The 13,614-nt window shown below is 43.8% G+C and overlaps 1 protein-coding gene across 2 annotated transcripts in view; it reads right to left on the bottom strand.

Annotated features, from left to right (window-relative positions):
• Nucleotides 1-13,614, bottom strand: part of rabgap1l (RAB GTPase activating protein 1-like) — a 93,759-nt gene that overhangs the window by 77,310 nt on the left and 2,835 nt on the right. Inside the window, exons 2-11 of one of the 2 annotated variants that reach the window (XM_082510367.1) lie at nucleotides 11,145-11,371; nucleotides 10,656-10,815; nucleotides 8,863-9,067; nucleotides 8,531-8,705; nucleotides 7,569-7,726; nucleotides 7,072-7,182; nucleotides 6,476-6,542; nucleotides 6,288-6,390; nucleotides 4,850-5,016; nucleotides 1,172-1,301 (exon numbers count right to left, since the gene is read on the bottom strand). In XM_082510367.1, coding sequence (XP_082366493.1) covers nucleotides 1,172-1,301; nucleotides 4,850-5,016; nucleotides 6,288-6,390; nucleotides 6,476-6,542; nucleotides 7,072-7,182; nucleotides 7,569-7,726; nucleotides 8,531-8,705; nucleotides 8,863-9,067; nucleotides 10,656-10,815; nucleotides 11,145-11,282 — 1,414 coding nt within the window. In that variant the 5' untranslated portion in view covers nucleotides 11,283-11,371. The remainder of the gene's footprint in view (nucleotides 1-1,171; nucleotides 1,302-4,849; nucleotides 5,017-6,287; nucleotides 6,391-6,475; nucleotides 6,543-7,071; nucleotides 7,183-7,568; nucleotides 7,727-8,530; nucleotides 8,706-8,862; nucleotides 9,068-10,655; nucleotides 10,816-11,144; nucleotides 11,372-13,614) is intronic. The other variant, XM_082510368.1, reaches the window with a different exon arrangement.

Raw genomic sequence — 13,614 nt, 5'->3', positions numbered from 1 at the left:
GTTGCTAAGGATTGTCTTATTGCACTGGAGTCACACTGGGTTAAATATTTACACTTGGGTTTTAAGGGGTATTTATTATTTTCTTCATTATTTTATTTACGGGTTGTACGGAAGCCCCAAATGCAATTTCATTGTTCTCTGACAATGACAATAAATAAATAAATACTAAAATACTAAATACATGACCCCGCTTGTTCCCGCTGACCTCCAAGCCCACTTTGGCCGCCTCTTGCCCCAAGCTTGATGTCCTGGTCTTCATGTTCTTCCAGATGTGAGCCAACAGAGCTGATCATCTGCACAGGCAGGGTCCTTCAGACGTGTTGGTGGATGCCAAGGTATCCCAAAGACATCTTGGTCTATTGCAGTCCAATGGCCAGAAGGAAGAAGAAGGGAGAAAGAATGCATCTTTGCCTCCCACTGGTCTCAATGTAACGAGTATATAAAATGTGTTGCATCACAAGAATCACGTGGCTTGCCGCGCACATCCCCACAGGACCCGTATCAACACTTTCAAACACACACAGCTCCGTTGGAAGACCGCGGCTCAGGGGGTTGGGAAGCTCATCTTGTAACCAGAAGGTTGCCAGTTCGATCCCCAGCTCTGTCCGTCTCAGTCGTTGTGTCCTTGGGCAAGATCTTCACCTACCTGTCAACTGGTGTTGGCCAGAGGGGCCGATGGCGCGATATGGCAGCCTCGCCTCTCAGTCTGCCCCAGGGCAGCTGTGGCTACACCTGTAGCTGCCTCCACCAGTGTGTGAATGTAAGAGTGAATGAATAGTGGCATTGTAAAGCGCTTTGGGTGCCTAGAAAAGCGCTATATAAATCATTATTATACAGCAATATGTCCATGCATCTTTGCAAATGATTATAAAACATTAAACTGAAGAACAAGGCTCTGCCACAGAAACACGTCGAGTGTGTGGCTGGTAAAAGTCAGTTTGGACTTACACATCGTTACGTGCAGCTACACCAACATGTCGAAGGACTTCAACAACAAAGGGCACATTTTTTCCATTTTTGTGGTTTTGAGGCGGCTTTCTAAATAAGAGTTAAAGCACACCGTCATTGACAGAAGGAGAAATAAAGACGTCTCACACTGCATTTGAATGGCCCAACGAATATTTAAAGCCAAAAGAGCCAAAAAGAGAGCGAAAGAGAGACACCTCAGTACCTTCATCTGCCTCCTCTTCCTCAGTGGGTGATGCTAGGCGTCCTTTTTCTTCATTGCTTCTTTCCATCTCCCTCTGGAGACTCACCACCTCGTACATAGCGTCACTCTGACCCCCCCTCTCTGGTGCCTGCTGGGTAAACACGCAGACAAATAATGTCAGGTTGTGTAAAAAAAAAGGGGGGGGGGGGGGATTCCTGTATCAAAATGTGTGCTACACTGTAGAATTGTAGAAATGACACGTTCAATTATTTATGTTAAATCTAGAGTGTAATTATTACTAAAGTACAACATTAACGACACCTGGAAAAAAGAAAAGCATCATAACAGACTGAAGAAATGCAGAGAGAACAAAGACGTCGTCAGCTCGACCTTCGGTGTCACAAGCAGCTGATGTTGATTTCTGGGCCGTTCATTCACTCGAGCGCCGCTGCCGCGCTCCACCACCTGGTAGAACGGATCAATGAGCTGTATTGATCGGCCCACTTACACGGTGTCTAATGACCAACTCACAGCACAAATTGGCAGAGAATATGAAGCCTGGCCTATTTTTAGAGAAAACTCGAGGAAAGATAATTTGCTTTGGCCTCTGCCAGCGAATAGTTAACCCCACAGGATAAATTATTAACAATGATAAAATCTGAAGTGAAATTTGGGCCAAAGAAGCCACACTGCACAAACAGCACCAACAGGAAGAGATTATAGGAAAATAATGAAAGCGGGGATTAAGCCAGACTGTTGATATATAAAGGAAGAACATCTCCATGCCAAATGTTACTGTTTGCTGAATGTTAGGATGTGAGGAAAGCACCAGTCCCGTGCAAATGTAGCAAACATAGCAAAGAGTCTTTGCTACATTTACCATCTACGAGCTTTGATCGTCTCTTTGTTCACAGTCCCAACACTTTCTGAAGGCTACCTAAAGCTTTTACGGGCTCACTTTATTTTTTCCATGCGAGCGTGAGTGCTCCCACTCCACAGTTCCATCAATGAAGGAGAAAAAATGTCCGGGACATTAAAGATCATGTTTCATTCATATTTTCAGCAAGATCATTTTAATTTCATGTTTTACAGTTTTTAAATAAATGAACAACGTTTGAGGACACTGCTATGGAAGCCCGTTTATGTCACTAAAAAAAATAAATAAAATAAATTCATTTAAAAAAAAAAAAAAAAAAAAATCGACTTAACTCGAAATTTCGAGTTCGCTCTGCCAATCACTAATCTACGTGAATGAGGTCACTTTCTTGTTACCCGGAAGCACATGGCGCAGAGGAACGCGCACTCAAAACCGGGTCGCAACAAACTGGCTCTTTCGAGAGTGCGTTGGCTGTAACGCCGTGTGATTCTGCTAATAACACAAGGATCATTTTTGAAGCCAGGCTGAAAACACTCAGCAATCTGTGCATTCATGACTGGATGTAATACCGGTAGCTTAGCTGTAGCATTTGTAGCTGATGGCTTCAGCTTCCAGGTAACGAGGAAATGACGTCAGTCACGTAGATTACTGATTGGCAGCGCTAACTCGAAATTTCGATTTATTAACTTGAAATTTCGAGTTATGGATCCTTTTGTGGCGGAAACTTCCATACACTGCACAGCGAGTACTTTACTAATGATTCTTTAACTACCCATCTTCCTGCCAAAGGGTTCTGGTTCTGAAGGACTATACGGAGGTCCAGTTACTGGATCGAGGTCTGTGGCAAAATCTTCAGTAAAGTCAATCATTGTAGATTTTTAATGTGTGTTAGGATCCTTATCTTGGTTTAGGAGCCATCCATTTAAAACGGATCTGATTTTTACTTCCAGGACTTTAACTGAATTTAGGAAGTGAAAGGTTTCCCCAAAAACTTCCAGTTCACCTTCACTTGGCCACAGGACCTGCACAATTACAATTACAAACCTCTGATGCTGATTTTTTTTTAAAGATGTAGACACAAATGTTTTTTACTGTTTGACTTCCACAGCAGTGGATCAATGCACCAGCACCCCTCCATGTCCAAGTTTCACGCAAATTCTGACCCAAACCTGTTTGCATTCTACTGTAACGTTTACATGCGCTCTCTGCTGATCGTTTAACTGCTGTAAATTGTTATTATTGCTTTCGGGGAGGAAAAGAAATTGTATAAATTTTAAAGTCTAGTATGGACTCATTCATGGAACTCAATCTTGAACTAATCTTGGATTCGGCCCAATCATCCAGCCTACAGCACGATGGTTTGCTGCCTGTTGTTTTAGTAAAGCACACACAGGAACTGACTCTTTGGTGTTTCAGATGCTCAATTTTCTTGGCAAAAACATGACAATAGGACTGCATATTTTATATGCATGTCTGTCACCTCTGATTGCCATCTTGTGCAAAAGCCTCCACACAATATTATCTTTTAATTAGTTCTTAACCACAGCACCAGTCCAACACTCTTCCATTTACTGAGGAGATAACTAGAGAGGCAATCAGGCAGACGAGTCAAACCGCTGCTGTTAATTACCCACGTGCACATAATGAGACAGTCTCTGCTTAGCTCCCACAATCCCAGCCTTCCCCACACTCCGCTGCTTCGCCAGCTCCCCACGGCCCACTAAAAGTGATCCGCTTTTTAACAAGGGAGCAGAAGCTTGCAGCTTAACTGCAGCAAACGCTCAGACGGGAGCGCCTTTGTGGGCGGGAGGTGCGTGAAGATGCACTTTTTTTTAAACAAAGAAATGTCATTGGGAATTCCAGAGGGCAAAAATGTCTGAAACATTCCCCAACACCTCACACAGGAAGCGTGCAGCTCATCTTTAATCAGCGATGGCACCAACAAACCATGGTTCTGTTCCTTAGTTGCAATAAGATCAAATGAGATGAAACTTGGCAAAGTTGCTGTTAATTCAGCATTGAGAAGGTTGACAGTGTATCCAGACACGCGCTACATATCACAGTCTACTGTATAATTTTACAGCACGGAGAGATCCGACACTTAAACTCTGATGTTCGTTATAGTCACGCAGTTATTAATAAGACAGGAAGACTACACGTGGAGGAAAACTGGGAGCTGTTCAAGTGGAAAGAGTTAGCAGATGAAACATTAGTACCATTATAACACAGACCTTTAGCTTATTTGATCAGTGAAGGTGCGTTTTTCCCCTCAGTCTGACCACCTCCACTCACCCCCCGAGCTGCCATCCACTCAAACTGGGACATTATTTGAAATTCTAAGTGCATAAAATAATGTAAATAATGTGTCTAATACAAAAGGATAATAATAAAATCTCATCTTGAATGTCGTTCAGCCACCTAATCCAACTATTACATACTGCCCTTAAAGTATCCGATCAAACAAACCCACGTCTCATGTTACGGAGCGGCTGTAGCTCAGGAGGGAGAGCAGATCATCTACTGATTGGAAGGTTGGTGGTTTGATCCCTGGCTGCTCCAGTCTGCATGCCAGAGTAACCTTGGGCAAGATACTGAAGTAATCAGATTATTAATGCTCAACAGAAAACACTAAAGTGTAAAAAAAAAAAAAAAGTGCCTGTATGAAGTGTTTTGAGTGCCTGTGTAGAAAAGTGCCATACAAGAAGCAGTCCGTTGACATTTTACAGTCGGTCTGTCAGATAAGCTTTGACGTCATCTACACACTCTCCTGTTATAAGGAAACAAGCACATGTGGGAGGTTTTGTAAGTTTCAGTAAAGATACCTGTCGGAGTCTGAGGTAGAAAGTCTCACTGAAGGTCTTGCGGCTGAAGTACCAGAAGCGCTCGTTTGACGGATAGACCCTGACTACAGTTTCCAACAGGAAGCGAACTGGCTCCACCACTTCGGTCACCACCAGGTCCACCGCCACCGTCATAAAGACCTGTTTATCTGCAGGAAAAGCAAGCATGATGAGACACTGGTGCCGTCTCTTTCTTTGTTACAGCTGCAGAGTTGCAGGTGACATTTAAGGCGGTCAGCTATAGCTCAGCTTTCAAAGCATTCAGCGCATCGGTGTGTTCTCATTGTTTTTAAATGGTAAACCAGGAACGTCACATCAGCTCCCCTTTCCCAGAAAACAGACAACAGCAACTTCAGTCAAATCTCACTCAATGAATCCAGACATGCACATGTGCTGGGCTCTACTGTGAGGCAGACAATCCACACATCCTGCAGGGAGGCCACACCCCCTGGTGGATAAGCACTCCAAGTTCCCAACATGTCTGCAAGTTCAACTGTTCAGTGAAAAGTTTACACTACTAACTAAACCCAAAGCTTAACCAACCACTTCTAAACTGATGTTTCGATTTATGCAACAACATCTTCATAACAAAAAGCTCCAAATGAACAAATCACTTAATGTTTCTGTTCTGGAGACAAAAGGACAACGAGGCAAGAGACGTAGCGTCACAGCAGGAAGTTGAGCTATGGTTGATTAAGTCTCCTGACTGCACAGATTGTTATTAAAAGAAGTCCATAAGCCTCACGTGCACCGAGACTTCCACACCGTTACAAAATGCACGATAATGAGACGTTTCAAATACGATTTTCCTCTAATCTGTCTTTTTAAAGGGTCGGCACAGGGCTCCACACGTCACTAAAAATTAGCACAGAGCTAGATTGATGCTCAGCTGTACAGAGCTCAGCTTCACTACCTCCATCAACATCAACTTGCATTAAAACCTGCAGGTTTCACTTGCAGGACAAGTCAGAAAGCTGCTTTTAATTGGATTTCTTGTGAGCGTCCAAAGCTCAGTTACCTCTGATGCTCGACACAATTTGTTTATGCGTCCACATGTAAAACATGCCAAGCCGTAGGTCACACGGCCAGCTTCCACACAGCACAGAATGGATTAAGGCAATTATCACACCCACTCCAGTGCGAGCGCTTTCCCAAATGTGACCTTGAGCTTTTAGCAGTCGCACCGACAGTAATGTTGCATTTGTATTTTTATTTTATACACATGTTTGTAAGGCTAGTAAACAGGTACTCGTGGGCTGTTATGCTGTGCGGCGTTTTCAGGGCAAGAATGCAAACGCAGCCCGGTTGTTGGCTTTGCAACATATAAAGTATCTCGGATCAGTGTTGAAACTTTATCCTCTACAAACTAAAACAGGTCACATCAAGCTAGAAGGAGAAAAGAAAGAAAAGGAGTAATAACCTTTAGGCGTGTCTTCATTCAGTGGTTGAAAGGCCGCCATGTTGGGGTTCCAAGTTCCTGTGATAATGTAGGCCTTCCCGTCAGAGCTCTTCCCCATCGATTCCTGCGTACGGATTAACTGGTGGATTATTTTCTTGTAACAATCTTCTGGTTTCACAGCGAGCCGAGTTAGAGTTTGTGCTACTCACCATCTCTAGTAGATGCATGTCACTGTTGCAGACTTTCTGTCCTGGACTCAGCAGCATCCCAAAACACCTGGAGGGAAGACGCAGGAAGTTCAATCCACAAATCAATATCAGCGAGCTGCACAGATGCAGCCTGCATTCAGTCTGCAGAGTCGAGACGGGCAAGAAACCGGGCGACGCAAACAGCTCAATGAGTCAAACTGCACTTTTACACGGTATGAAATGCTAAAGCTTAGTAACTCAGTAAGATGGTGTTGGTGAACAATGATTAACAACCACCAGAACAAACTCCAACAGCCAGAATTAAGAAAAGTTAGAACAGGAAACTACTTTCTATCATGCACTGAATATTTGTGTAACTCCTGCCTGCTTTGACTATAACAGCGCACAGCTCCGACTGCTGCTCGCTGTCCCCCGGAGGACCCAGACAAGCATATATGACCATTTAAGGACGTCTCCTCACACTGGAGCTTAACCAATAAGACTTCCATAAAGTCTGTAATGCTGTTACTTATCCTGAAGTGACAGTGGACTAAAAGCTGAAGGCTAAGATTACATTTAAGGAGATCGGGGAATAAGTGCAGCGGGGTGCTGCTCACCTCTCGATGCCCAGCTCCTTGTTACACATCTGTTGGACTGAAACCACGACCTTCTTTTGGACGGACTGTCTCAGCTTGAAGTAGAACTTTTCTCTGTCCTTGGGCACGGGGCTGTAGGGAGCAAGAAGGATGAATTACTACACAAGTCCAGATGACTGCATGTGCAATAATGCTCATGTTAGTGCCATCTGTAAACTTATTTTCCTGATCTTTTCTCTGGGGAAATTATAATAATCTGAGCGTGATTGACAAAACATTACAAGTCCTCCGTTCAGTCTCTTCACTTCATCCCATCTCAGAAACCAGAAGACAGCATGAAAATGAAAATTGATCTCTACGTGTAATAAGATGATTTAAGATTATCAGCTTTATGCTCTTTGCAGGTGATAAAATACCAGATAAAATACATTAAATCTTTCCCAACATCTGTCATCCTGACAGTCCTGTGATGAAGAGAGGAGAAATGCAGGTGTATTTCTGCACGTGTGATCATGTACTTGTAGTTGCCTTTGCCATCATCCTCTTTGATCTCCAATGTAACAGTGAAGGTATAGAGATCACCGTCAGGTGGACTGGACAGCGTCGTGTCTCTGATGTCTGCTGGTCGTGAAGAACGCCGAAAGGCCGTAGAGAAGCTGTACAAGATACGACTGACCTGGATGGACGAGGACAAGAGAAGATGGTCAGTGACGGAGGAAGCTTTGCAGGTAAAGATGATTAAAAAGACAGCATGAGTGATCACGTATGGATCAGCTACAGATATCAAATAAATAACTCTGTATACACAAATGAAGAGCCGAGCAAGAAAAAAAGACAACAGCGCCCTCAGCTGGTTGAATAGTGTCAGTACTTCTAATTCCGTGGTATGTTTACATCAAAATACAGCACATATACAAAACACAAACAAAATATTTGTAATAACATGATTTCCTGTTCAGAGCACCTCTCAACTTGCACGGCTGCAAAAGCCCTAAAAATGTGCTGAACCTTCAGTCGTCCAGTGAAGTTCTTGTTTTAGAGTCTGTGTGTAGGTAGAACATGCAAACCACCTCCAAGCTGCTCGCGAAACCCTCGTCTGCAGCTTCTGGACAACACAAAAGGTCCAACAACCCAACATTCACACTTCTCTTTAAAGAGTACAGCGCTCACTTTTCCATTTTGTTACACTATGTGGGTAAATCACTGCAACACGACAACCCACACATCTCACAGCCGTTCTAAGACAGCCATAGTTTGCAGCCCAAAAATATGGAATATCATGAAATGGTCAAAAACCTTGCAGGCTGTAGGAAGAGTGCGTCAGTGTCTGTCTGTCAGTCAGTAAAGGTACAATATTATGTTGGTGTCTGCTCAAAGCAGTCAATTAATCAATTATTTCATTGGCTGCATCAACAGGAGGGTCTTTGTGGAGTAAAATACGTTTGATGCTGCAGTTTGTCACAAGAAGTAGAAAACTCACAGCCTCCTTGATGTGGCAGGAGAAAACATGAATCTGGAAGTCCTCCGAGCTCCGGTAACTCTCGGTGAAGGAAAAACAGTCACCTTCCACAGAGCCCTCTTGACCTCGAGCACAGAACAGCACCTTGTAGATCGGGAAGGAGGCAATCTCTATGCCTGTAGCCTGGTCCACAACCCTGGAGATTCACAATTCATTCTCAGACTTTCAGTGTAAAAGCACAGACTTATAAATGTATTCATCTGTGATGTACATAAACAGGAGCGTCCTCTAACGAGTTTCATCACTAGGTCTACGTTTCACTTCATCTCACTTATCTGTACAGTCTGGCTGACCTGACAGAGCCCTCAGGACCACAGGGGACATGCAGCGTGATGGGGATGGGGATGGCGCTTTCAGCTCGCAGGGTGGCCATGGCCCTCTGTGCCTCCGCCTCATTACGAGGGGCTTTGACCCAGGTGCAACCCAGGTAGGACAGCTTGTTGAACTGCACACTGTCCTCCTCCAGGACCGTTGGGCTTTGTGGTGGTGGACATGCTTCTGTGAACAGACATGAAGGTTTTTGGTGTTTATTTTTCTGTTGACCCGTGTCAGTATAACAGCTGTTTCACTAGCATGTAAAAATAGCAGAGAGGAAACCACAAAAACACTGAGAAGAAGTAAAGATGAAAAGAAGGTGAGGAAGAGTGATACAGGAAGTTGTGGGGTGGGGGGGGTTCTTCTCTAAAAGGACTTAACCCGGAACTTTGAAACTCTGCAAACAGGAAGCAGAACAATGCAAGCTGCAGCTGGACTTCCACTGCTGAGTGGCTCTTATGCTACATCATGCAAACCAATTCCTCTTCGCTCCCTCTGCAGCTGTGCAGCAACACTGCTTCAGAATCACTGGCAGCTTGGAAAATGAACGAAACAATAAGAACAAAGTATGGATTTATGGGACTGAATATTGTTTTGTACGTGTAAGGTGGGTGTCAGTGAAGATGTTTAATGTGGCCCATCGGTTGGTCCCTGCACTCACTGGCTGCCAAAACATCAAGACATGCCAAAGCATGGAAATAATCCCGTGTGGTTTAGCCAAGGGAACGAGGAACCCAGCAGTCGTGAATGTTCTGCACTATAATCTGCACACTTTAAACATCACTGCCGTCCCGTGAGCTTTTCACCACGGAGCTGGCAGGTTAAAAACCAGCCTGACGTTGTGTTCCAACAAGGACCTTTGTCAGCTAATGGCTGGAAGTGTAAACACTGCTTCAGAGTGTTTGTTGAACCAAAGTATCAGTATCAAGGGTCAAAGTCTCAGAAGTGGCAACATCCGAAAGTTCAAAATATATATTTATAATAATAATTTTAGCTTTCTAAATATATAAAACGTCACCTAAGTCGATATCTCTGCTTTGATTTACTTCTGTACTCATTGACCTCTCCTTAAGAGAGCATATTTAAGGTTAATAAATATTCATTTCTTTACTAACGAAAGTTTTTCTTTCCTCCATGTACAAAGCAAAATGTCCTTGCTAATGCACACATGGTTAAAGCAACATCAGAGTTCAGATAGCAGCCTTGCTAATCTGATATCATTAAAACTGGATGTGTGTGTTTACATATCTTTGTGGGGACCAACAATTGGAGGTTTACCATGCTCGTGGGGCCGACAGCCCTTATGGGGACAAAATTCTGCTAACACAAGTTTGAAGACATTTTTCAGACTCAAAATGTGTTTTTTGTGTCAGGGTTACAGTTAGGTTAGGCAGTCATGTTTGATGGTTAGGGTAGGCAGCTATGAATACACACACCTGTGTGTGTGCAGCACACAAATTAATGTTTTCAAAGCAAGAATGTGGAAACATTACTTCTTTTGTTCTGCAGCGTTTACAGCGAACAAACACTGAGTGTGTTCACATCACTGCAATAAATAATAATCACTGTCCCACGACGTTATAAAGATAAGCTTTACAGAACATGACGACCGTATACACCATCCATCCAGTAACAATGACATTGGTACGTTTTGATTAAACAAGTTACCTTTCAGGAGAATACTGGAAATGTCCAAGTATCAGTGTTACAGTATATTATACACTTAACTTGATATCAATGCTTTGCGACTGGGAGAATGGAAAAAACAGACCTGAATGTGTACCTGCAGGCTGGGTCTGTAGGACTCGGCTCTCTGGTTCCTTGTGCTTCTCCATCTTTTCCACATTGCTCTTCTCCACCTTCACTTCATCATCATCATCCAACACCTCCTCCATAGCTTTTTCCAGCTGTTCACTCCCATTCCAAGACATCTTAGTGAGAAAGAAGCAACACAGAATGTGAAAGTTTAAAGAGGAACAAGGAGAGATGAAAACGGGGTGGAGCAAAGGTGACAAACCAAACAAAGAGGTCTGTCTTTAACGGATTTAATCAGCTGACATCCACAGAATTACATACAAATGCAGGTATAAACAGTCCCGATGAGTGGGGATAAAACTAATCAAACTGGTGATAACCCAGGCACAGCAAAAAGCGGATTTGTAAAACCAGAAGGACAATGATGCTCAAATGTGCTCAGCTTCCAGGCAGCCAAAAAAAGAAATCGGTTAAATATGAAATTGCATCCATATGCGGTTCCGACCTTGAGTCTTGGTTTTCCCTCGGAGCCCTGCGGTGAGCCTGCAGAGCTGGACTGCACCAGAACAAACTCCTCACTAGTGACGGTGGCCACGGACTCAGTGGAGCTGCTGACTTTGCCCAGTGAGGAGTTGTCATCCATGGCTAGCCGCTTTCCTGAGGGCTGGCCAGGGAGAACAGGGTGAAGCTCTCCCCTTCCCTCCTGTGTGCCCAGCTCCAAAGGAAGGTATCCTGCATACACAACGAACAGAGCAACACAAGACCATTCAGCTGCTCTTCTTACAGTTTGGTAAACAGCATTTAGATTTTGAAAGCCTGCGATGCATTTAAACACACAAGGCAACACGAAACCACAGTTTTGCAACCCAAGACATAAAGTTTCAAGACCCTAATCCAGGCACCTTATCATCTTTGACTTAATCCTTGCCTAGTAGTTTGGAAAATCTGTAAACTTAACCTCAGATCTGCAGTTGCTAAGTTCCTAAGATTGTTTGCATGCCCTTGGGGTGTGATTAAAATCTCTTAAATCTCTCATGTGCCACTGAGAGCGTCGCTGACGGGCCAGGCTGGCAGCTGAACGGGCTCGTTGGGCTTTCCTTAATGTCCACATGTTTAAGACAAACATGCTGAACTCGGGCATCTTTATCATTCAGCCCCTTTCTTTCTTTCTGCTGCACTACTACTCTGTCATAACCAAAGAAATATTGACAGTCATCTCTAAACTACTTCCCTCACACCCTTTTATGGAGCAAACTTCATGGGCTGTGATTCAGCACAATTGAGTTTTTCCTGCTAGCTAAACAACAGATTACTCTGGCTGGTGATTACTTCTTGTTAGGCTAGCATTCGTTTCTATCCAATGCCCTTTTTACTTTGCATTTGTGGACACGTGTGTTAACCACAAGCACCCACAAACACAGTCTGGACCTCTGTGCCAGCCCTGCATGTCACACCCTGGGAGTTGTTGAACAACACAAAGGAGCATGCCACATGCAGAGCTCGTTGATATGCGGTTATATGCAAGCGCAGATAACACACTCGCATTCTTCAGCGCACAATTACGCTTGTGCAACTGTTTACATAAAAGGTAACACCTTCATTAGCAGTCAGGCCGAGCTGAAAAACAGCCGGTCACACTTGACTCCCAAAAAGGAAACTATTTTGGGAATCAGTGAACCATTTGCTCTATTATCTGCAGCTAAACAGCATAAAACTAATTAGTTTAAATATGCAACTGAAACTTTTCTCTGTTTTGTATAATTGTAACCTGCATGTGTTTTTCTGTATCATTTTAAACTTCATAAAGTTAGACGTCACCTTAGGCAAACCCAACACCAATGCATCGTTTAAATCTATTGTATCTAGCGGGGTTTTGCTGCATTTATGATGACACTGTGGGGCTCGGGGGCGAGGTGCAGGGTGGACCCAAGCCTTCAAATTGGCAAATGCACATCGTCATAGTAATGAAAGTGGTTATTCATTCACACAGAGTGAAACGATTACATGCAGACAGAAGGCACTCATTCACGCTAACCCAGGCAAATTATATTCACACATGCATGTGCACACAGACACAAGCAAGCACTAGAAAAGCAACAGGGTCATGTGCTCCATTCAGACTTATTCAGTTACACAAAGCACAGACGACACTCCCATCGACTGGCTTACGGAAGTAGCTGCAGTGAGAAGAACCAGTGAAACACAGACAGCACTGAGAAAGTTTGTCATTTATAGCAAAAGCCTCCTTTGCTTGTGTCGGACTTACTCATGCTGAATCACACACTATTAATCATCACTGTGCAAGTACAAGTCTGCATGCTCCACACAAACAGTCGGGTATAGACAAAGCAGCACAGACTCTCCTGTATTTGTCAACAAAATCTTTCATAAATAAAACCAAACATTTAAGAAGCTTCTGAGGTTAAAAAAAAAAAAAAAAAAAGCTTATGACTGCTGACTAATTTATCAATCATGATCTAACTTTAGATCAGTAAGCCAGTTGGTCATTTCAAACCTTACTTCCTACACATTGTGCCGTTTCTGCTCGGGCTGAAACGTCCCTTCCAGAAATCTGCACCCAGTCATTACCAGCCTGTTCAGCACTGTCCCGGATGATACCAACAACTGCCTGCATGGAAACTGTGAGTTGCCAGTGGGTTGGACAGACTGCGCCCACATGAGCTGGGCTCACCAGCCACAATATGTCTGTAAGGGTGAGTGAGGACCCTGCTGCTCTATCGCAGATACAACATTTTTATCTACAGCGTGTGACCTGACCCCACGTCCTGGAGGATGGTGGACACAAACACTCGTGACACTTCATTTGAGGATTGGCTTCGTCTAATCCCAGCTCTTCCATGTGTTTTGGCATCTTTAGCTGCAGCTATCATTGCAACATGTCTCCATCGCATAACTTATTGTGTTTTAGACGACGTGGCCAACCTGCCGTCTGCTCCTTTGCCTCCTGTCATTGA

This window comes from Aulonocara stuartgranti, assembly GCF_965226115.1.
Source record: "Aulonocara stuartgranti genome assembly, chromosome: 17".
Taxonomy (NCBI): Eukaryota; Metazoa; Chordata; class Actinopteri; order Cichliformes; family Cichlidae; genus Aulonocara; species Aulonocara stuartgranti.
The sequence above is the reverse complement of the archived record's forward strand: the minus strand, read 5'-3'. Positions and strand labels throughout refer to the sequence as shown.